A 25,422-nucleotide genomic window follows, 5' to 3' on the forward strand; every position below is an offset into this window, starting at 1 on the left:
GCCAGCTCTATCAGTTCCTTTTGCCATTTGGTGCAAGTTTTCAGCACATATAACATGAATACATTTAGGGCTCCTTTTACGAAGGCACGTTAGTGGTTTAATGCTAGCCGCTACCACCACCTTTTAAGCAGGCGGTAGTTTTTGGCCAGTGCGGGGGTTAGCGCGTGATGAAAAGTCACGCATGTTAACCCCGCTAGCATGCCTTTGTAAAAGGAGCCCTTAGACTTGAATACGTGGTGATGTGTTGCATTATGAATTGTCCGTACATAATCCTATGTATACGCTATTCTATGCAAAAATATTTCCTTTGTTACTCTTCATTGTAATTCCTGATTCATTGCAGTTGTTTCTCATCCGTTATTCTCACGATTTGAGCCATGCATCCTTCTTTAAACTCAATCCTGGTACTGCAGTTTGACTGTGTCAAAGAAAATAGATCTGGTCCTGAGCTCGTTTTCAGGTGTTGCAGCATCTTAGGAGTCATTCCTCTTTGGTGGTTTAAGCACTGTCACCCCAAAGTGCTGGGCTTAGGGTTGGATTAAGAACTTACATCAACAGACATCTCTTATAGCTGAGAGAGCATCAAATGCTTGGTGATTAAACTACCGTAAATATATGTTGAACAGATTTCTGTTTGCACCTGATGGTAATATTTAAATGAAAAATTCTATCTAGAAAACATGTAAACTTGCTATATTTTGGACCACGTTGACATTTTCAGACAGTTCTGTGGAAATAATCATTTTCAAACTATTTAAACACCCTAGAATTAAAAGCTGATTTTGTTTATTTTAACAGTTGGGTGACTGAAGTAATGACATAGTTAAAGGGTTAGTTGTCCTATTCAGAGCTGAAGAAAGACTTTTTGCCATTATTATTATTTTTTTAATATCAATAGTTTTAGCAAAATTAGAACATGGGTATAACAAAAGCAATGCAGTGTTTCTTCTAATGGAGCTAAAAGTCAGGTTTTGGGAGATTTAATTGATCAAATACAGGAGAAATAAAACAATATGAAAATCTGAGAAGATAACCCTGTTTAATTAGATTGTCACAGATCAGCAGACTGGTCAGAAGATCCGAATTGTAACAGCACTTGATCAGACCACAGCGGGCAAACAATATATCCTGACAAACTCTGGTGGCTGTACCCCAAACAAGGTTTTTGTTGCCAGGCAAGACTCTGCCCAAGGAAAAGTCTACCTGTCCACGCCAGATGCTGCAGGGATCAACCAGCTGTTCTTTGCAACCCCTGATGTTTCTCCACAGCATATCCAGGTAGAGTAGTCCTTAAATCAGATGTTTCCTGAAGATAGTGGTTTTAGTTGTTCTGCACAATATATTTTGTCAAAGTTTTAATGACTATTTTAAATGAACTTTCCACTCAGGTGCCATTCCTCCTAGGAGTGGAGGTGTGGTCGAGTGGTTAGAACTGCTGCCTCAGCATCCTGAAGTTGTGAGTTTGATCCCAGCCTGCTCCTTGAGATTCTGAACAAGTCACATAATCCCTCCATTGCCCCAGTTGCCACAGAGAACCACTTAGGGTAGATTTCTTGGGTAGACTGAATTAATTTTGAGGCAAATAGAATCTGGGGTTGATGGTAATGGTTTTTCAAGGGAAAATTTCTTTTGAAACAAATGTATATTTTTTTTTGTCTTAGATTTTAACAGGGCCTTCTTCCTTGGATCAGACACCAAATAAACCAGTCTTTGAGCTCTGTGTAGTTTGTGGAGACAGGGCTTCAGGTAATTTATTGAAAGATGCTTCTGTTAATTTTGTCCAAGCTGGTATTTGGAAATTGCTAGTTTATCTTAGAGCATTCCAACATTATTTTCCTTGATCTAGTACACTGAAACATGCACTTACATGGTACATCTCTGGGCAAAGTTGCTGCAGTGTCTTTATCCAAGCCAAGTAGACTTTTGCAAGCATGGTCAAACCTGCTTCTGTCCTTAACAATGGCACACTGTTGATCCTTACAGAATAGACACTGGTCTGTGGTACTGTTTCTTAGGGTTCAAATGCAATCAAGATCTACGAAGGGTTGCTCTTGACTGGATAAAGCATCCTGTTTATCAGTCTAGTACTCCATACAGTCTCCAGGTACTCCAGCTCAAGTTAAATCCTGTGAGTTTCAGAAAGGAAATGCAGGATCTGTGTTGTCCTAACTGGGTTTGATTGCTGTGTGATATGATGCTAATATAAATATTGTGTGCTGTTTTACCCGGAGACTCCTACCCCAAACCTTTTCTAGACTTTACCGTGGCGCTTAGGGTGCTGGCAGCAATGCATGATAATCACAGTCGTCTGTGGCATTTCTTATCACCTCCTCTGATGTCTCACCAGCACCAACTGCACTACAGAGTTGGAAACTAAAATTCTTCTCTTACGCATGTGGCTGTTGCCTTTTTCACAACCATCTCTTTCTTCCCTGTATCTGGAATGTACCCCCCTCCTTGATGCACCAGAATTCTACCAGTCTTAACAGGTGAGATGTCTGAGCTTGAGATGCTCTGCACAGAAACACCCAGGACCAGCATGCTTTCCTAATACGCTACTGTATAAATGCTGCTTCAATTATAGATAGATAGATAGTAAATGTGTCTGCCCAACAGACACATTCATTCTCAAGGCAACAAACCAGTAATTAGTCATTTTACTTGCTAAATTTCAGTATAAGATGTCTTCCTCTCTCGAAATAGGTAAGACCTGTACTCGGACAATTTGATTGTGTAGTTCTGCTTTTCTTTAAACTTCCATTTCATTGCTCTCCTTACTCTTCCCTATTATCTATAGTCATCACAGTGTACACCGCATTGATGCACTGCAAAATGTGGTATATCAAGCTTAAATAAAACTTGAAACTTACAGTTAATTTAATCTTGAAATAAATATAGAGGGAAGATAGCATGCTTAATGCTCAAATTGATTTTTTTGTAACATTGAAATAGGGCGCCACTACGGAGCAGTGACTTGTGAAGGGTGTAAAGGCTTCTTCAAAAGGAGCATTCGGAAGAATTTAATCTACAAGTGCCGAGGGTCGAAAGATTGTATCGTCAACAAGCACCACCGGAACCGTTGTCAGTACTGCCGGCTGCAGAAGTGTATTGGACTTGGAATGAAGCAGGATTGTAAGTGCCGTCGTATCTGAGGAAGACCTCTGTAAAGGTTGGAAAGAATTCAGACAGGGAACTAAGCATAATAGTAAAATTGGTTTGTTGTGGTGTGTGGGGCAAGTAACTTGACACCTACTAGAGCGCAATCTTTAGCCATCTGAGAGTCCCAGAAAATACTGCAGAAATCTCACTTGCACCTGAACATAAGAACTTAGTTATACTGGGTCAGACCAATGGTCCATCTAGTCCAGTGTCCTGGTTTCAACAGTGGCCAATCCAGGTCACAAGTATCTGGCAGACCCCCAAATGGTAGCAACATTCCATGCTACTGATCCCAGGACAATCAGTGGCTTCTCCCATGTCTATCTCAATAGCAGACTATGGACTTTTCCTCCAGGAACTTGTCCAAACCTTTTTTTTTTTTAACCCAGTTATGCTAACTGCTGGCAACAAGTTCCAGCAGCTGGCTTTTTACCACCTGTCCACAGACTCCCCCCTACCCTCTGATGGTTTCTTAAGACACTGTGATTCCATAAACCCATGACCACACAGTTCTCAAAGATATTTGTAGCCATGTTCCCAAGAATAGAATAGTATAATGATTTGATATACTGGATCACTGATATGTCATGGATGCAGAATTAATAAGCTAAATACCATTTTTTTAAAAACCCATTTTAAAAGAGTGGACAAGTGAACACAAAAACATTCAAAAACTGTGCTCAACAGGCAGGGAAAAAGGATTTATATTAATGCTAACTAAAAATTTGCCTAGCTTGTCTCTCGAGCTAATTCTACAATTAAGTGAAGACTGGATTGTGCCCTATTGGTAGCAAAACCTGTCATATATACTGGAATAAAGAAATTAGAAATGTGCCTGTGATGTGTTGCTATTATTAAAAAAGCTCAAATACATTGTGCCCCCTTAACAATAGAGTGTAACTCATCTCTCAGCATCGCCTTCTGATGACTCAACTCGCATCTCCTTAGAAAATTGAAAATGAAAAATCAACAATAAACTCACCCCCCCTTCCCCATTTTACAAAAGTGTGGAAGAGGTTTTTAGCACCGGTACAGTGTTCTGTGTTGCTCCTACACTCATAGGAACTTCAGTGCGCCGACCGATGCTAAAAAAACCTCTTTCGTGCTTTTGTAAAAAGGGTGGGGGTGGTCAATTATCTGAAAGTTCTCCTTTGCATCTGATAATCATTTACAGTCAATAAAGCTACCTTTTCTAAACTGGCTTCATAAAATCAGCTGGAATCCTAGCCGCACAGCTTCTGAGACCTGGGACTCTTATTTTCAGATGTGGTGATTGCTGTCGCCCTAAGCCAGTTTTTCTGTGTTCTGCTCTCCCCTTTTTATTGTTTTTAATTCAATGTAATTTCACCCCCCTTTTTAAGGTAAATTAGCGCTTGGCGCCGTTTTGAAGCTCTGGCTGCTTGAGAATTCACAGACTTGAGTCTGTAGCTGACATGCCAATCCTCTGGGTACCTGTTAGCTAGCCTGCATAGTTTTCTCTGGCGATCAGGGCTGTCCCTGAGGAGACTCAGTGGTGTTTCGCAGGGTGCCAGCTGCGCAGACTGGATGGACCATTCAGGTCTTTATCTGCCATCATGTATTGTGTTATTACCTCTTAAAGTTTCTGTGGGTCCAGAGAGCCTGCTTTTTCTATGGATACAATTTTCAAGGAAAATAATTCATGTAGGGTTTTTTTTTTTTCAAATTCTTTATTCATTTTTAAATCTTTCAATAAGTGCAATATAAAATACAATCACTTGACACAAAAACATCACTTAATATTCCATCAAAAATTAATACAAATAAAATATCCCCTCCCCATATACCCTCAATAGTATTTTGAACCTAAGAAAACATAACTTAACACATCCCACCCCCTCCCTACCCTGGACAGATATTAATAAAAGGAAAAAACAATATTCATTCTATACAGTAATTTGTTAATGGCCCCCAAACATCCTTAGATTTCCTAAAATTCCCCTGCTTTATAGCTATTACTCGTTCCATTTTAAAGATGTAGCACAACGAACTCCACCAAAAACTATAACTCAACCTATCTCAGTTTTTCCAATTTTTTGTAATTTGTTATATGGCAGCCCCTGTCATAATAAATAAAAGTTTATTATTAGAAGAAGAGATTTGACTCCTAGCTCTCATTGATGTCCCAAATAATATAGTATCATATGATAGTGCTACTAGATTTTCTAATAAATTATTTACTCGACCCCAAATGGATCTCCAAAATTTAAGTATCAAGGGACAATAGAACAGTAGATGATCCGATGTCTGTACATCGAGATGACAATACCAGCATCTATTAGACTTAGAGCTATCTAACTTTTGTAAATGAACTGGAGTCCAAAATGCTCTATGTAATAAGAAAAACCATGTTTGTCTTATAGATGCAGACACCGTATATCTCATCCTCTAAGCCCAAATTTGTGACCATTGAGACGCAGTAATCTGATGCTTTATCTCAATGCTCCAAAAAAGTCACCTCAAAACAGCTTAAAGTATGTGCCTGTTGGAACACTGCATATACCTGTAGGTATATTAAAGAAGAACAATTTTCAGTCAGCTAATTTAAAAGATAAAATCACAATTTACTCATGTAAAGTGCTTTAAAAATTGTCCTCAGTATATTTCAGGTCTTTTAATCAATTTCTCATGGACTTTTACTATCTTTTTATCTCTACTAGTTTGCTCTTGTTTATTGCTTTTGATAGAGGACACTTTCTGTAAGAGAAGAGAGTATATAAACTCAGATGCCCGGCTGAACCTGCCTTTTTTCATTCTGTGCTGCATGTAGCTGAATTTGGCTTTTTACTCTTTAATCTTTATGATTACCTTCCTGCTTTCCACAGCTGTTCAGTGTGAGAGAAAGCCTATTGAAGTCTTCCGGGAAAAGTCCTCAAACTGTGCCGCATCAACAGAGAAGATCTACATCCGGAAAGATCTGTGCAGCCCTCTGGCTGCAGCCGCCACATTTGTGACAGACAACAAAATAATCCAGTAAGTGTCTTCATGATAATGCCCCCCTGTAAATTGGACTGTTGCAATTTAGATTTTGCAGTTATACAATTTTTTCTTCTTTTTTTTTTTTTTTTTTTTTTTTTTTTTGCATCTTATTTTTACCACAGTTGGACTTTGGCATTGCTTTAATAAAGCTGAAAACCTACAATCAGTTCAAAGCGGTTTACAGGGGAAGAGACTGTATATAGACAGCAACATTACAGAGAACTTTCAAAATTACATTGGCAGGTTAAGCTTAGTCAAGTTTACCTGGAAGTGTTTTGGAAGTACATCAAGGTTGAAGTGGGGTCAGAGAAATTTGTCAAAGAGATAAGTTTTGATTGACTTCCTAAAAGTTTGGTACGAGAGTGCGTTTGAGATGAAGTTGGTTAAACATTTGTTCCATTTGCCTGCTTGGAATGATAATACGGGCTTACATGGTCCAATTTCTTGAGGCCATAAATGAGATGGACTGCAGCATTTTGGACGATTCTCAGTCGTTTGATGGTTTTCTTGAGTATATAATATTGATTATATAATATTGCAGTAGTTCAGCTTCACAGCACTTACCTGGATAATGCCACTGAAAATCTGGTCAGGTCGCTTCAGCACTCTCCAGACGGTGCTGTGTAGGTTCAGGGGTGAAGCCAGAAGTTATCTGGTTAGTGGCAATATTTGGTCCACTAACCAGATAAACTATCTGGATAAAGTTAGGATAGCAGAAAGGCTGTCCAGACTTCATCTGGCTGGTTGTCTGGATACCGGTCTGAATATTGCTGGTGGCTGCATTATAGACATAGAAACATGATGGCAGATAACGGCCCATCCAAACTGCCCACCTACAGCATCCACTACCTTCTCCTCTCCCTAAAAGATCCCAAGTGCTTGTCCAATGCTTTCTTGAATTCAGACAGGTATGAGGTGCTACTAGGTATTTGGGTATAAAAAGCTCACATCAGGCAGTATTTACATCTCTTAGCAGTGAGAGTCAAATATTGACCCACAAATATTTGTGTACATTACTATTGTATCTTGCCTTCAGCCACTTGCATAGGGCACTTAATAAGCTGGTGGGAGTCAAGAAGCCAGAGCTGGGATGGTTGCTTAACAATAGTAAATCTTCTGAGCATGTAGCACTGCTTTTGCAAGAACATTTATCATTGGCTTCTGTTCGCAACTCGGTACAAGTATTCCAGTTATCTCCATTCATTACTTTTGCCATATCACCCCACTCAGACCCTGAAACTAATCAATTGGTAATCCCTTCTCTTAAGAAAATATGGCTTGATCTGTCTAGATTTTCTGTATTTAGATGTGTTTTCCAACTTACTGGAATGCTCTTCCACTTGCTCTTAGATTAGAATCCTCTAAGAAGTTTAAGAAAGGACGAAAAATTGGTTATTTCATATTTTGTAATATTTAAAAAACAGTATATTGGATTTTTTTTTTTAATCTTTAATTTTAGGGATATGTAAGAATGTGTAATGGAATTGACTAGCCTTTGTGTGTTCTAGTTAGACAGTGTGTTATGGAAATATTGTACATCTCCCCTTTTTCTGTTTTATTCAGTAAATAGAACATTTTTTAGGTTGGAGAGATGGGAACATGTGTCCTAATGCTACGTGAGTCTGTATTGGCTAAAATTAACCTATAGAAGGGATCTCAAAGTCCCTCCTTGAGGGCCGCAATCCATTCGGGTTTTCAGGATTTCCCCAATGAATATGCATTGAAAACATTGCATGCACATAGATCTCATGCATATTCATTGGGGAAATCCTGAAAATCCGACTGGATCACGGCCCTAAAGGTGGGACTTTGAGACCCCTGACCTATAGGATCCATTACAAGTTGTTACTTACAGTTTATATATGTTTGCACAATCTGGCCACAAAATGTTTGATCGAGAGCATTCTGCCATATGTCAACTTCGGTCTGCAGGACTTGTAGAATTGCAAATTCCATCTGTTAAAGACTTAGATTGAAAGTGTCGAGGGATAGTATATTCTGTTGTGTGGGCCCAAGAGACTGGAATAGGCTCTCTTTATATATACATCAACAATAGAATTTGCGGAATTTTAAGCGATTACTTAAATGTCATCTTTTCTGTCAGATGAACTATGGAGCCTAATTTCAGAGTTTAGGATGAAAGTGGGGTGCCGGCCACCTATTTCATTTTTACTGTTTGTAACATATGTTGTATTGTTTACTTGTTGTTTATGTATATGTATGTAATTTTTTAACCTGCCTTGGGTAAGGGCGGGATATAAATAAATAAACCCTAAACCTTTGTTTGTTCCTTTTAGACAGTGTTTTATGGAAATATTATGCAACTCCCATCTCTTCCCTTTTTCTGTTTTATTTGTGTGTTTGTTAAATGTTAGTTTCTGATGTTTCAGACGTTTACTATTCTATTGTAAACTGCTTTGGTATTCATTTGAAAGCTGGTAAAGCAAATATACAAATGAATAAATACATGAAAAATAAAATAGAAATGAAAGTGATAGTTTAGAGTGAATTCTTTTTTAAAAATTTTTAATGTGTTTTCTTTAACTGTTTTTAATTACTGGCTGTCATTTCAGGCCTGCAGGTTTGCTGGATTCTGGAATGTTAGTGAATATTCATCAGTCTGGGTTGAAGAGTGAATCCAACATCTTAATGACACCTGATAAGGTGAGTAACACAGAAGTAGAGTATTTACAATTGAGGGCTTTAGTGGCACTTGTGTCTTCGAGAGCTGGTAGTTCCAGCTCCAAGTCGTGGGGGGGGGGAAACACCAGAGGACATGGAATTCCATTAGGTGGTCTAATCTTTGTACATTCATCTACACCAGTGGTCTCAACCTCACGGTCCCCCAGGTACTATTCTGCAGCCCGTGGTCTGGATGCGATGATCGAGAGTCGGCTCCCTTGCTGCGGTCTTTTTTTTTCTATTCAAAGCCACGGGTGGGCTCCTTGCGTGATCTGCGCCTGCATAGGAAGCCTCTCTGATGTCATGACATCAAAGAGAAGGCTTCCGACCCATGGCTTTGAATAGAAAAAAATCTGCAGGAAGGAAGCCAACTCTCGATTGTGCCGTCCAGGGAAGGAGGGAGGAGGAAGAAGAAAAATGCTGCTGCTGCACGGGGGAAGGGGGGAAGAGAAAGAGAAATACTGTTGCTGCACAGGGGGAAGCGAAAGAGAAATGTTGCTGCTGCTGCTGCACAGGGAAGAGGGGAGGGAAATGTTGCTGCACCCAATTGGGGAGAGGGAAGGAGGGAGAAGGAAGACAAGGGAGAGGAGAGGAACGAGAGATGTCAAGTCCAAGGGAGGAGAAGGAAAGAAGATACCAGATAATAGAGGGGGAGGGAGAGATGCCAGGGCATGGGGGAGGGAAGGAGATGCCAGACCAGGGGAAAGGAAGGAAAGAGGGAAGGCGAGAAAGGAAAGAGAGAGATGTCAGACTGTGGAAATAGGGAGAGAAGGTGAGAGAGATAGGAAGGGAAGGAAAGACATGGAAAAGTAGATTTTGAGAAGAGAGTAGAAAAATTGAATGTTAATGCCAAAGATGGATGCAAGGCAGAAAGTGAAGACGGAGAGAAAAACAGTCAAAGGACAAGAAGGCCCTGGAAACATAGTTAAAAGCACAGAAAAATGAAGTCACCAGACAACAAAGGTAGGGAAAATGATTTTATTTTCAATATAGTGATTGAAATGTGACAGTTCTGAGAAAGGAAAGATGTTAAACTTTTAACTGGGAGGGCCGCAGAAAAAATAGTTAATGTCTTATTAAAGAAATGACAATTTTGCACGAGGTAAAACTCTATATTTTATAAATATTTCCTTTAACAGTTAAATCTTTCCTTTAACAGTTAAAGGAAAGATTTATAAAATATAAAGAGTTTTACCTCATGCAAAATTGTCATTTCTTTAATAAGACATTAACTATTTTTTCTGCGGCCCTCCAATAACTACAAATCCAAAATGTGGTCCTGCAAAGGGTTTGAGTTTGAGACCACTGATCTACACTCAGTCTGTATATCAGGTTTTCAGTTTTTGACTTTTCATTGACTTCTGTTATATTTGTATTTCTTTGAAATAGATATGGCATAGAGGTGTTGTAAAAGTCATCAGAAACTGCATTTCCATTTAAAATTATATTGCTTTCAGTAAATGTAGATGATGATTGATGCAAGCTTTTCAATGATGACTTGTTCTATTCTGTTCTAGGCTGAAGCATGTCAGGGAGATTTAAGCACATTAGCAAATGTTGTAACGTCCCTCGCAAACCTCAGTAAATCCAAAGACCTGTCACAGAGTAGCACAGATCTGTCCATCATTGAAAGTTTAAGTAATGGCGATTCATCTCTCTCTCAAATCCAGCATGAGGAACGCTCAGCCAGTGACGTTTCAAGGTAAGGCCTAGAACAGCTTTAGCAGGGGTTTAAGAACTGGAAACTGAAGGTGTATCTGAAGGACCACATGTATAAGGAAAAGTGATGCAGATAAATAAAAAAGCCTCCACCCCCTTCTGTGCCTGTTGCAAAGTGATGCACTCTTTTAGTATGGAATAGATCTGTGTGGGAGCAGTCTGTGGTTGAACAAAAGATGGAAAAGAAGCCCAAACTAGTACACAATCGCTCAACATATATTAAAGCTTCTATTGATCATAGTAATGTATTATTTTAAAAGACAGGAAAAAGGAATTCAGAAACCTGCTCAGAAATAACATTGAAAAAAATAAGTCTGATGCTGATAAGTTCCAGATTTCAATTATTGATCCTTAAAAACCACTCTCGTATATAATGTGTATACCTAAAAAGTGGACTATTGTGTATCAAATATTGCTATATAGTCCTCTATTTTTAAAAGTGTCACGATCCAATTACCATTCTAACAAGCTTATGTGAGATAATCAAAACCCAAATAATCATGATACAACACTTGTAACTCTTCTCTGCATGCATGCCACACTATGTATTAAATGGTGCACAACCTGTTCACTGGGATATCAAATTATAGACAGTATGCCTGACAAAAACTGCTATAATTCGTTCTGGTTTTTTAATCTAATGTAACCAACTTAGGCTCTATATTTTATAATGCTTATGCAGGTATAAATACCATCCCAAATATTAAATTGACAGAGCACTTATCTTATGAGAAAGCCTCGTCTCATAAGATAAGTGCTCTGTCAATTTAATGTTTCTCAGTAAGGCTGGTATTTATGCCTGCATAAGCATTATACTTGTATGGAGAAGAATAAGCCAATTTATAGCTGTAAAAGGCTAGGTTCCACATTAGGTTTTACCACCCAGGAAATGGATCTAGGGGTCATCATGGACAAATGTATTGAAATCTGCTGTTCAGTGTATGTCAATGGCCAAAAAGGCAAACACAACACCACATCTCAGAAAGATATTGCAGATTTAGAAATTACAGAGAAAGGTGACCAAAATGATAAAGGGGATGGAACAATACTCCTAAGAGGAAAGGCTAAAGAGGTTAAAACTCTTGGAGAAGAGCTAGCTGAAGGGGAAGTATGATAGAGGTCATAAAAATCTTGAATGGAATGGTAGAGATAAATGTAAATTGATGGTTTATTGTTTTAAGAAATAGAAAGACTAGGGGACATGCCATGAAGTTACGTAGTGATAATGTGTAATGAGGCCTTAAATATATATCATCCCTAAAACTCAAATAATTGATAACAAGAGAAATTGGAAGGGAAGATGATGCTTATTGCACAAATCAATTCTGACTATACTCATAACTATATCAAAGCCATCATAGCATCTAATAAATAAAGTTTTTTAAATCGATAATTTCCAAAGACTATATGTACAAAAGATATATTAATACTAAATCACAATTCCTATTAAATATTTGAAACAAAAAGTGGTGGACATATCATAAATTATACAGACTTCAGTCTTTGGACCCTCTCATGATGTATACCATTACAAGTTCCTGTCTTGTATATTGTTATAATCATCTATGTCCACCACCCCCTACCAAACAATTTTTTATTTATTCAACTACTTAATTTTAAATTTTATTCCCTAATAAATTTATTAACACTTTATTCCCTAATAAAATTATTATCACTGGATTTATTATAACAGATTTTGATCTTATTAGAATGTATACTGTTTTTGATGGTAACTAAATTTTGATATTATTATAATGTGCATTATTTTATGTATTTTTTTATATGATGAATAAAAAAGGCAAATAGATAAAAGACTTAAATTAATTAATTTGTGATAATGTAATAGACTCATATAAATTTAAATTTTGGGGGGGAAATTCAATGAATTTATATCTTTTTTTTAATATATTCTTTATTCATTTTCAAATCTTGCAACAAGTGTACAATCTTGCAACAAGTGTACAATATTCAATCAATTAATTCGTACAAAATCACTTGACATTCTTAACATTATTATTATTAAATGCATATAAAAGAGACCCCACCCACACCCAACCCATTCATCAGGAACAAACCCATTAAAATACAAGACATACCTCCCCAATTCCACACTAAAAATATTCCTATGTAATAAAAAGGTGTCCAAGGTGTCTAATCATTAGAATATGAATTTATATCTTAAGAGGCCTTTTATAAAGTGCATGTGAAAAATCTTCAATGAAATTACGTAGTAGCATATTTAAAGCAAATAAAGAGAGAGTATTTTTTTTCAGTTTAATGCAGAGCAAAGCTTTGGAATGCCATGCCTAAGAGTGTGGTAAAAGTTTTTAGCCTAGTTGTGATGGGTCCCAAAGTGACGGGCTTGGTCAGGAACTGGAAGGCGACAGAGGGTAGTGATCAATGGAAATCGCTCTGTGGAAAGGGATGTTTCCAGTAGTGTGCTTCAAGGTTCTGTTCTTGGGCCTGTTCTTTTTTAACATTTTTATAAATGATATTGCTGAAGGGTTGTCGGGTAAGATTTGCCTCTCTGTGGATGATACCAAAATCTGCAATAGAGAAGACACACCGGATAGTGTGAATAACATGAAGAAAGACCTGGCAAAGCTTGAAGAATGGTCTGAAATTTGGCAGCTAAAATTTAATGCGAAGAAATGCAAGGTCATGCGTTTGGGCTGCAAAAAACAGAAGAAACTACAGTTTAGGGGGTGAAGAACTTATGTGCATGACGGAAGAGCGGGACATGGGTGTGATTGTATGTGATGATCTTAAGGTGGCCAAACAGGTTGAAAAGGTGACGGTGAAAGCTAGAAGGATGTTAGGTTGATTAGGGAGAGGTATGGTCAGTAGGAAAAAGGAGGTATTGATGGCTCTGTATAAGACTCTGGTGAGACCTCATTTAGAATATTGTGTACAATTCTGGAGGCCGCACCTTCAAAAAGATATAAAAAAAGATGGAGTCGGTCCAGAGGAAGGCTAGTAAATGGTATGTGGTCTTCATGATAAGGCATATAGGGACAGACTTAAAGATCTCAATCTGTATACTTTGGAGGAAAGGCGGGAGAGGGGATATATGATAGAGACGTTTAAATACCTACGTAATATAAATGCGCATGAGTCGAGTCTCTTTCATTTGAAAGGAAACTCTGCAATGAGAGAGCATAGGATGAAGTTAAGAGGTAATAGGCTCCGGAGTAATCTGAGGAAATACTTTTTTACAGAAAGGGTGGAACAGTCTCCCAGAAGAGGTGGTGGAAACAGAGACTGTGTCTGAATTCAAGAGGGCCTGGGATAGGCACTTGGGATCTCTCGGAGAGAGAAAGAGATAATGGTTACTGTGGATGGGCAGACTGGATGGGCCATTTGGCCTTTATCTGCCGTCATGTTTCTATGAGGCGCTACTAGGCGCTATTCTACAGATGGTGCCTAACTTTGATTGATATGCGGTAGATGCCACTTTGCCAGGTCTTATCGAATTAGGCACCGTTTATAGAATCTGTCTTTAAATGTTTTTGCTGAAGTGCCTAGTGCATACAGGTGAAAAACCAGAGCGCTTCAACTAGTTTTACTGTGTTCCCTGCTCTCTAGCTTATTCTGATGTGGTTCTGCTTGCTTTGCTATATTGGCTCTGTTTGGGCCCTGATTGAGCTGAGGAAGGTGGGAAAAAAAGTTTCCATATATCCCCTGGTGTAGGCAGTGTAGTGGCTAATTGGAAATATAGTCCATCATCTAATTTTATTGTACCCTAATTCAAATTCCAGTCAAGCAGCAGCTCCCTTTTGAAAGAGCTTGATGCATTGACCATTAAGATAGCAAGGGACCAACTACACACAAAGCTGAAGGGTGGCGACCTCCGTGTATTCAAAACCTTTCTCCTGGACACCAAGATGTCAGAAATATCTGCCACCTCTCACCTTGCCCCCTTTATGATGTTTGAAGATAGCGCAAAGTTATCCCAGGACAAGCAGGCAGCAAATTCTCAACAGTGGGTGACGTCACCGAAGGAGCCCCGCAGCGGACAGCCTCGCAAGCAGACTTGCTTGAAGATCTTTATAAGAGCTTACAAGTACTGCATTGCGCATGCGCGAGTGCCTTCCCGCCCGAGTCAGGGCGCGCGTCTCCTGTGAGGTACAAAGTTCAACGTTTTCTGCAGAGCCGAGAAATCCTCTTCACTTCAGCTCTGCAGCCCTTCGTTGCCTTCTCAACACCGTGGCTTTGTTATTTTTTCTAAGTCGCTGTGCTCGCGTTCCCATTCTTTTTCTTTAAAAAAAAAAAAAAAACCCAAACCACCTTGATGCTGGAACTTTATTAGATCATTTGTTGTTTTATTGTCCATTCATTAAAAATTTTTGGATCTCTATTTGGGATCAAATAAATCATTTAATGGAAAATTATGTAGCATTATCATACGACACAATTTTATTTGGCATGCTGATGAGAGCTAAGCCTCAAATATCTGCTAATAATAATAAGCTTTTGATGATATTGACAGGAGTTGCCATTCAACAAATAACATATAACTGGAAAGATTGTACAAGGTTGAATTATTGTTTCTGGTGGAATTCAGTATGTCATGTGTTTAAAATGGAAAGAGCGTTGGCAGTTCAAAAAGGTTACTATAATAAATTTAAGGATGTGTGGGGGCCATTTTTAAATTATTATAATGAATAATTTACACTTTTCCCAATTTTTAATTCTTACATGTGGATCGGGGGGGGTTGGATTTCTATTAATAATATATATGAATGATAAGATACTATATTCATGTGGTATATTTTTTGTTGTATATGGAAGTGGGAGGGGGTGGGGGTTATTTCTTTTTGTTGTATGATATGATAGATTTTCAAGTGATATTGTATTCTAATTGTTTGATATTTACTGTACACTTGTTGTGAATTATAAAATGAATAAAGAATTTAAAAAACCAACAACTTTTTAATTTTTCTTTTCCGGCCGGCGGCCTTTTGGCCTAGGCCTGGCCGCTGACCCTCGTTCGTTCGTCGGCTTTATTTTTTCTATGTCCCAGCCTCTTACCGGGTTCAAGAAGTGTAGTCAGTGTGGCAAGGTTATTTCACTCATCGTTGGTGCATCGCTTGCCTGGGTCCTGAACATTGCCTCGATTCTTGTTCGCACTGTGCTACCCTTCAGCCTCGAGCCCCTCGAGACGCCGTGCTAAGATTCTTCAACTCTTTGGCACGATGGAACAGTCTACTGAACAGGTCATGCATGTGGTTTCATTTGTCTTGACTTAACACTAGTATACTACTGTATGTAGTCCTGCGAGAACAATTCATTGTCAGTGTGTGGTACAGTGGTTAGAGCTACAGCCTCAGCACCCGGAGGCTGTGGGTTTAAATCATACACTACTCTTTGTGACCCAGAGCAAGTTACTTAATCCCCCATTGCCCCAGGTACATTAGGTAGAGTGTGAGCCCCCCAGGACAGATAGGGAAAAATGCTTGAGTACCTGAATGTGAACCACTTAGGCTATAAGTGATATATAAATATTAAAAGTAAATAAATAATTGGTAGTTTTGTTCCATAGATCTCCACTTGTGGTCTCACTGCAGACTGTAGTGAGCAATTAAAACCACTTGTGCATTACAGTTTGTTGTTTTTTTTTTCCAAATCTTTATTCATTTTAACATATACATCAAGTGTACATTAAAATATGAACACAACATATTACATTATCACTTGATAATTCCATAACAATATATAACTAAAAGATTTATATCCCACCCCCATCTCATATCTATACATGAATAATATAATTCCTATGTATATTAATCAATTAAATTATGCACATATATATTGAATTATCATAACCCACCCATCCCCCCTTCTTTCAATTATCATATAAGGAAAAAGAATAATAAATTAACATTAATCATTATGATAATTTATTATTGGCCTCCACACATCTTTAAATCTATTAAAATGACCATTTTGTATTGCAAGTAAACGTTCCATTTTGTACAGATGACACACTGAGTTCCACCAGAAGCTGTAATTTAGTCTAGAACAATTTTTCCAATTCAATGTTGTTTGTTGTATCCCTACTCCTGTAAGGATCATCAAAAGCTTATTATTTACTGCAGATATTTGGCTTTTATTTCTCATACACATTCCAAATAAAACTGTATCATATGACTATGCCACATGATTTTCCATAAAGAGGTTAACTTGATCCCATATTAATAACCAAAATGCCTGAATATATGGACAATAAAATAAAAGATGGTCTAGAGTTCCAACTTCAATTTTACAATGCCAGCATTTATTAGACTTAGAGCAATCTAATTTTTGTAATCTAGTAGGGGTCCAGAATGCTCTATGCAACAAAAAGAACCATGTTTGTCTAATAGATGCCGACATCGTACCTTTAATTCTCCAAGACCAAATACGTGGCCATTGAGATGCATTAATCTGATGCTTAATCTCTATGCTCCAAATATCCCTTAATCCATTTTTAGGTTTCTTATTCAAATAATTAGATAAAATTTTATACTACTTGGTGGCCTGGTGTCCCAGAAAATCTGCCTGAAAACATAGGAATTCTAAGCTATAATGATCATGTAAAGATTTCCATTCAGGGAACCCTACCTGAATAGCCTGCTTCAACTGCAACCATTTATAACTTTGTTTTTTATTTAGACCATATTTATGTTGCAATTGTGAAAAATCAAGCAGTTTACCATTTTGAATAACTTCATTTAAGGATCTTATACCTGCTTTAATCCAATCTTTCCAGACAATCTTAAACCCGCCTATTTGTATCTTGGTGTTTACCCAAATAGATTGATGAGTAGACTTTCCAATAGACTCAGGAGTTAATTTTGTGCATTACAGTTGTAAGCATAGAAGACATCTGCAAATTCCAGCATGGAGCAGTAGTTTGTTTGGTTTTTATTTTTGGGGGGAGGGGTGATATTCTTTTGTCTTGTGTTGGTTGCACTTATTGTTTCTTGTCCTCCACTGCAGGGCATTTGACACGCTTGCCAAAGCTTTAAACCCTGTGGCGGGTGGTTCGTGTCAGAGCTCCATGAAGAGCATGGAGTCCAGCCTACATCACCTTGGTGGGGAGCAAAGCATGAGCATCGTGGAAATTGAGGAGCCTCTGCTCAGCGATACTCACATATCGTTCAGGGTATTTCATCAGCGTATTGTGTGTTATGATTTTCCTCTGCCTCCTTATAAAATTATCTTCTAAATATTCATCAGGTATATTTGAACTAATAACCAGCTTACCTTTTTCATGAGTTACACCCTGGCGTGCTAGCCGATTTAGCGCGCGCTAAATGCTAACGCACCCATTATATTCTGTGGACGCGTTAGCATTTAATGCGCGCTAAATTGGCTAGCGCGCCATAGTAAAAGGACCCCTTAGGGCTCCTTTTATCAAGGTGCGCTAGCGGGGTTAGCGCGTCGGACATTTCATCACGCGCTAACCCTTGCGGCAAACCAAAAAACTAACGCCTCGTCAATGGAGACGTTAGCGACTAGCGTGGCAGGTGGTTTAACGCGCGGTATTCCGCACGTTAAACCCTGACCGCGGCTTGATAAAAGGAGCCCTTAGTTATCTTAAGAGCCAAAACTGTTCAAGGCCCTGGAGGACTGGGGTTAAGGATCCTGGAAATAAAACAAGGCTGTGTTCATTTTTGCATCTGCTCCAGCTTTAGTCAGGCTCACTTAGGCTAAGCAGAAAGCAAAAAATAAAAAGTGTCTTAATATTTCATGACCCTGGGTTGCTCTAGGTAGATATAAAACAGAAGCTTTTCTACACTTTTGGAAAGTTATTTTTAAAGATGCCCTTCCCTCTTGAGAAAATATGCATGATTTATTGTTTTTTTATTTTATTTTATTGATTTTACCAATATAATTACAAGCATCCACTTGTTCAGGAAATACAGAGAATAAAGAATTAGCAAATAGTAGACATCTACAATCCAAAAATAATAATTGTAATCTCTTCCTTAGACCACAAATAAAATTGAGGGGGAATCCAAAAGATAAGGAGATCAAATAAAGTTATACTTTGAATTAAGGCATATGCTTAATGGGTTATAACAACATCTGCAATTAAATTAATTGTCCCTGATTTAATGGAACAGTTTCTTAGTATCTACAAAGGCTTTAAGCTGATCAGGGGCAAAAAAGGTATATTTAATCCCAGCATATTTTACACTGCATTTACATGGGTAACTCAACAAAAAAGAAGCTCCTAGTGCCTTGACCTCTTGTCTCATGTTTAGGAATCATTTCCTTCGGTCCTGAGTAGATTTAGTGACATCTGGATAGACCCAAATTTTCTGACCAAGAAACAAAGTTTGAGAAAAACGAAAAAACATATGCATCACAGAGTTTAGGTCCTGTTCAAAAACAAACGAGACAAGAAGGGTAGGACTAGGATTTATTGTTTTAATTTGAAAAATTGCATTGTTTAAAATAAAATCCAGAGAAGCCTCAAGCACCATTATTTTTAATGTATTTCATTACAGTTGACCATGCCATCCCCTGTGCCCGAGTACCTGAACGTTCATTACATCTGTGAGTCTGCTTCCCGGCTCCTCTTCCTCTCCATGCACTGGGCACGCTCCATTCCTGCCTTTCAAACACTTGGGTAAGGTTGTTCATATCCTGGAACTGTAAGCCAAATTTTTCTATTGTTTGAAGAAAATGAACATTTGCATGGACGATACTTTTGCAGTATTGAGCAGTCTTCTAAAGAATAACTAATTGCATACATTTCAGCACAGTTAACCTGAAAGCAATATACTGATAGAGAGCTCAGACAATTTTGGCCATTTTCTATTATCTTACATACATAGTTGAGATGTTGTTTTCCAAAGAATAAGAGTTGTAATTTTGCAAAGAAATATTAAAAGAGCATAGCTGCTGCAGCCTCTCACAGAAGCCATGCGATTTTCAGCTTTCTGTTATTTGGCCCAAATATTATGGAACAACCTGGCATCGTATATTTGTGCAGAGCAATTGCGCCTAGAGAATGGCACAGGGAAAAGATTTGTCCCTGTGAGCTCCGTCCCCATCCCCGCGAGTTCTGTCCCTGTTCCCGCAAGCTCCATTCCTAGCATCCATACAAGCCGCAAACAGGCATGATTTTGTATATTTGTCTTTTTATTAACATATAAAAGGGAACAACATTCTTTATAGGCATGAAGCACCTAGCATATACCAGCAAAACCCGGAGGTCTCTGCATTGCACTCAAGTTTATCCACGCATGCAGGCTCCAGTCCTAAATTTCTTTTGCTGGACGCTCGCTCACAAGGCCAATCACAGGTATCACTTCTGCCACTTCCGTTGTCATTGCAGTGCAGCTGTCAGTCTTCAGCTGAGACAAGAGCAGTAGAGTGTGGTGGACTCTACACTTTTGCGCAAGGACAAGGAGTGTAGTACACAGTGTACTGCAAATCACCAAAAACAAAAAATTGAGGAACCGGAGTAAATAGAACACAAAACTATCAAAAAAAACTCCAGTTAAGCATATGCTGGGTAATATATACCAGGTGTTTCCCTGACTTAAGATACCAGTGAAATAACTTACAAAGTTATTATAAGAACTTATTTGAAGAAGGAAAAGGCCTCAGAACAGATACCTGCACCAGAGCTATGAGAGAGAGCAAAGCGTCTTCAACTGCTCCCCTTCATGCTTGGCCAAAATCCCACTTTGGTAGCAGAAAATTTTAAAGTTCAGGTGCACTGGTTAATATTGTAGCAATGTCTAAACAAAATACAATCAGTGAAAAAATTCAAAGCAAGCACAAAAGATTAGAATATTTCCTGTGTGCCGTTTACTTCTAATCTTTTAAATATTTTTTTGCAGAGCCCTGAAGAAACGATCTGTTAGATCGTGAAATGTTGGCTATACATAGCAAGGATTTACTCTCACTATATGTTTTTTCCTGCACACAGAGAAGTGAACAGCAATGGAAAGCAGCGTTTAGCAGCACATTTAAACCCTGAAAGATAAGATATACTTGCTTTGAATTTTTTCACTGATTGTATTTTGTTTAGACATTGCTACAATATTAACCAGTGCACCCGGACTTTAAAATTGTCTGCTACCAAAGTGGGATTTTGGCCAAGCATGGGGAGAGCAGTTGAAGACACTTTGCTCTCTCTCATAGCTCTGGTGCAGGTGTCTACCCCGTGGCTTCTGAGGCTTTTTCCTTCTTCAAATAAGTTCTTATAATAACTTTGTAAGTTATTTCACTGGTATCTTAAGTCAGGGAAACACCCGGCATATATTACCCAGCATATGCTTAACTGGAGTTTTTTGTACACCGTGTATTGTACATCATTACACTCCTTGTCGTTACACAAATGTGTAGAGCACCGCCCTTGTCTCAGATGAAGATTGAGCATTTGCTAAAGTGGACTTGCTTTTAAAGAAAACCCAAGAGGAGAGCTAACCGACCGACCTCAGCGTGGGAGGGGGGGTCTAATCGGCAGCCCGCATTGTATTACACAAAAGTCAGACAAACAACAGCCCTGCTGACCTGCACCGCATTGGCTGTTGTTCTCTGAATAATCCGGGCAAATAGATTTTCCTACCCTCCTCCGCTTTGCCACCCCCTAAACTGCAGCATCTGCACTGGTAATTAAAAAAAGAAAACCCCACTAGGACCTACTTTCTTTCCTCCTTCTGCTTGCCTTGCTTTTCCCTCCCTCCCCAACCCAACGTGACTGCTCTTCATTGGCAGCCAGCCGGCAGCCAGTCTTTGAGGCTGGTGGAGGGAGGACTAGCAGCTGCATTGGGTTGGGGGAGAAATGGGCAAGTAGAAGCAGAAAAAGGCCCTAGTTTGTTTTGGGGTTTTTTTTCTTTTAATTAAACAAGAGACTGTTTTTAAAGAAAAAAAGCACTGCACTAAACCCTAGTTTTTTTCTTTTACATTAAAGAGGAGACATAAAAAAGCACTGCATTGTAAAAAAAAATTAAAAAATGCCGCCTTCTGCTTGCCTGCTTCTCCCCTTCCCCACAACCCACCGTGGTTGCTCTTCTTCACTGGCATCCAGTCTTCGGGGCTGGGGAAGAGGATTAGGGAAGAAGCAAGCAAGAAGAAAGGCCCTAGGGGTTGAGTTTTCTTTTAATTAAGGAGTAATCATTTTTTTAATAAATAAAAAAGCCTTACTGTGAGTTGGGACTCTCGACGAGGATCACAATCTTCTGTCTTTGCTCACCTCCGCCTCCAATTCTGACCCTCAGCTCAGCTTGCTCCGGCTCCAACCTGCTCTTAATCACCACTACAAAACCCTTATGGTTTACAAGACACTTGAGAAACAGACTTGAACAGTTCATTTTCTGTTGCTTTCTATGCAGGAAGCGGCCTTAAATATTTTGTAGTGTTGGCCTCAACTGATGTTTGGGTGCCGGTGTCTCTCGCTCCACCACCCTAAAAGCAGAACTGGGTGACTATTTTCCTCCCGCCATTTGCCTCCCTACCCATAGCTGGTTTTTTTGCTTTCTTTTCTGTGATCGCCGTGAGACAGAGCTCGTTCCTGCGCCCCCCTACCCTGTGTACTCTCCTCAACCAGGTACAACAGGACCCCTCCCCCAACTCTCTGCTTCAATGATTATGGCAGGGAGCTTAATTGGATGCAAATAAAACGTGGATCCTGTGTAACCCACAGATCCCAAGTATGCGGCCTTAAATATTTTGTAGTGTTGGCCTCAACTGATGTTTGGGTGCCGGTGTCTCTCGCTCCACCACCCTAAAAGCAGAACTGGGTGACTATTTTCCTCCCGCCATTTGCCTCCCTACCCATAGCTGGTTTTTTTGCTTTCTTTTCTGTGATCGCCGTGAGACAGAGCTCGTTCCTGCGCCCCCCTACCCTGTGTACTCTCCTCAACCAGGTACAACAGGACCCCTCCCCCAACTCTCTGCTTCAATGATTATGGCAGGGAGCTTTCAGAACCAGATATGTGCATACTTGGGATCTGTGGGTTACACAGGATCCACGTTTTATTTGCATCCAATTACACCTGTGCTACTGAGGGTGCAAATTGGCGGCGTGCATAGTCGCTCCACCTCCTCTCTCCATTCCTCCATGTTTGAAGTCATGTCCATGGGCGGGGCAGCGAAGGGTGCTGGATAGAGTCGTGTCTCTTGCCTCTTTCTCTCTCCTCCATATGCAGCAGCACATCCTTCTGGATTTGCCAGGTAACTTATGAGTCTGAGACATGGTAAATGGAGGGGGGGGGATTTCCCCACAGGTACAAAGCTTTTTACTGCTTCTTCGAGCAGTAAAATGTTTTGTCCCCTGCATCTGCGGTGATGTGGCTTCTAATTTTTCCATTACCGCAGATTTACCACTGTGACTAGTCCCCCGTGTCATTCTCTAATCGCGCCCAAGATTTGAAAAGGTATTTAAATCCTACTTTTATTTGGCCTTTGGTGGTAGTTAGCTATTCAGATGGACAAGCTATGTCTGCCAGTGTGTGCATGATGTTGTTTGTACCTTGGAATGCAAGAGATTATCTTTTCTATACATTTTCTGAGGGGGTTTTTTTTTCCAGATATTTGTAATCTGTCTTGGCTTGCTTGCCAGAAAAAGCAATATAAATCCACAATTAAAAAACAACATATGCCCAGGAGGCTTAGTTCATACCGAGAACAATAATAGGGTAGAAGCTGCAGATTAAACAACAAGGCGGAGCCAAATTTGCAGGGAAGCAACTTTATTGGCTGAATTGTTGACATCTCATCCTCACGACTCCTTTGAGTCTTTGAGTCCTCGCAGTGCTACTATCAATAAAGTGAACTTTGAACTTTACGCCTATGGCTGAATTATTGACATTTCATCTTCACAACTCCTTTGTTGTGCCTTGATTGTCTTGTTGTTGAGGCCTCCTTGGGCTCCCTTTTTGGTATTTTGACGAGTGCCTACATCAGGAGTCTGCTTGCTTCTCTGTCTACTTCCAAGGAACTCCCTTTAACCTGGCAAAACTTAAACAATCAGTATAATTCCTGTAATAACTCTGCAATGGAACGGACCAGTGCCTTAGTACCTCTCAACCTTGCAGTTTTGTTTCCTCATTATGACATAATAAAAAAACAATGCAGAGTGTGGGAGCTAACAATGCTGTTCAGTTTAAAGCACAATCTTTTCTAGCCTATGATGTAAAATGTCTTCTCTTTTTGTCCTTGACAGACAGGAGAATAGCATATTGCTGGTGAAAGCATGCTGGAATGAGCTCTTCACCCTGGGCCTTGCCCAGTGCTCCCAAATGATGAATGTGGCCACTATATTAACAGCATTTGTCAATCACCTGCAGAGCAATCTGCAGCAGGGTAAGAGATCATGCGTCATTTATTTCATCAAATTCACTTCTGCCCCAAGCTTTTTATTACAGAAGTTAGTGACTGTGCGTCCGTCGGCTTTATTGTATCTTGCATGGTGTATTTGTGGCTAGCATTGCAGTGTAACAGGATGTATCTGAGATATAAATATCTGAAAATGCCCCAAAAGTGCAAGCCTGAGTCCGGTTAAAAATGCACTATCTTCTGCTTACACCGCATTGTCACAGACGCTTAAGAATCTGCAGATTCTGCTCTTAATGTTAGAAAGATTTTGAATGCTACTAAACAAAGGAAGGATAAATTTATCAGTTTTATCATGTAGGACAGCTCTACTCCTTGGGCAAACCATGTATGCTGATGGAATGAAACTGTCACATTTTTATGTTTAAATCTGTTTTTATTAACATGAAAGAACCACAAACAAACAATGGCAAAATGACAGGCAAAGAATTTCCAATAAAGGCTATCTGCCAAAGAGGACTATACTCTTATGTCCTCCAAGGCCACAAGAAAATCCCCCCCCCCCAATAGACCTCCCCACCCCCATCCTCCAAATCCAACAATACAAAGATTAATCAAGGTCAGACAGGTGGGTTAGGAAACAACTGAAGTCTGTTCAAGATGCAGCTATGACTCCTTGGAAGCAAAATGTTCAAATAAGGAGACCAAATGTTGACAAAGTCTACTTCTTCGGCGAGAGGAGTAAGCCATCTGGGCCTCCCCATCAGTTTATGTAGTTTGTTTCTCCAATACCAAAATACATTGTTTCCCTAGAATATAATATTTACTCAAAAAGAGTTTTTCAGCTGAGGTATATATAGAAAACATGGAAAAGTGAGCAAACAGCATATGAAGTGCAGAGAGAGGAACAGGAACATGCAGCAGTCCCCACAGGAAAGAGGCCAAAGCCCCTCAAAATCCCTGTATACCCTTACAAAGCCAAAGGCCATGAAAGTAAGAATTCACTTAGAAATGCAAGTAGTGCAAAGTTGGGTGTCTACACAACCAATATGGTATTCTTGACTTTGGGAAACATATGCTCTCAATACGGTTCTATAGTGGCATTCCCTGAGCTCAGCATTATGTACAAGAACTGAGATACCTTTAAGAGCTCTGAGCAAAAGATCCCCCTTCCCCCCAAGTTCCCTCCTGAAATCCCGTTGCCAGGCCTCCAATATAGTAGAAAGATCCTTAGAGGGGCAAAGGGCATTAAGCTGCCTATGAAAAAAAGAGACCGAGACTTTGGACCCAGGATCCACCCCCTCCTCCATGAAAGAACAAAATCGGATCCCAAAATCCAAAGATAAAGAACCCCCGTGCAAAGACCCCACGTAATGCAACAAGTGACAATGGACATAAACAAGCCCAGGAGGGGAGATGCTGCGCTGCAGCAACTCATTAGAACTTGGGGCTTAAATTTCATATGTACATTTATCCGATGACAAGCAGGCAAATATTCTTACATATGGGTGACGTCATCCACAAAACCTGGCACAGTCAAAAAATACTGTCACTTTAAATCATTAACACTGCTTGTACCATGCA

At 39.4% G+C, this 25,422-nt stretch overlaps 1 protein-coding gene across 4 annotated transcripts in view; it reads left to right on the top strand.

Annotated features, from left to right (window-relative positions):
* NR2C1 (nuclear receptor subfamily 2 group C member 1) overlaps positions 1 to 25,422 on the top strand; it is an 86,490-nt gene that overhangs the window by 31,170 nt on the left and 29,898 nt on the right. For all 4 annotated transcript variants that reach the window (XM_033952056.1, XM_033952058.1, XM_033952059.1 and 1 more), the window contains 9 exons: positions 1,048 to 1,278; positions 1,662 to 1,746; positions 2,953 to 3,132; positions 6,003 to 6,150; positions 8,730 to 8,820; positions 10,356 to 10,540; positions 17,539 to 17,704; positions 19,056 to 19,177; positions 23,729 to 23,868. In XM_033952056.1, coding sequence (XP_033807947.1) covers positions 1,048 to 1,278; positions 1,662 to 1,746; positions 2,953 to 3,132; positions 6,003 to 6,150; positions 8,730 to 8,820; positions 10,356 to 10,540; positions 17,539 to 17,704; positions 19,056 to 19,177; positions 23,729 to 23,868 — 1,348 coding nt within the window. The remainder of the gene's footprint in view (positions 1 to 1,047; positions 1,279 to 1,661; positions 1,747 to 2,952; positions 3,133 to 6,002; positions 6,151 to 8,729; positions 8,821 to 10,355; positions 10,541 to 17,538; positions 17,705 to 19,055; positions 19,178 to 23,728; positions 23,869 to 25,422) is intronic.

The sequence above is a fragment of the Geotrypetes seraphini genome, chromosome 7 (genome assembly GCF_902459505.1).
Source record: "Geotrypetes seraphini chromosome 7, aGeoSer1.1, whole genome shotgun sequence".
Taxonomy (NCBI): domain Eukaryota; kingdom Metazoa; phylum Chordata; class Amphibia; order Gymnophiona; family Dermophiidae; genus Geotrypetes; species Geotrypetes seraphini.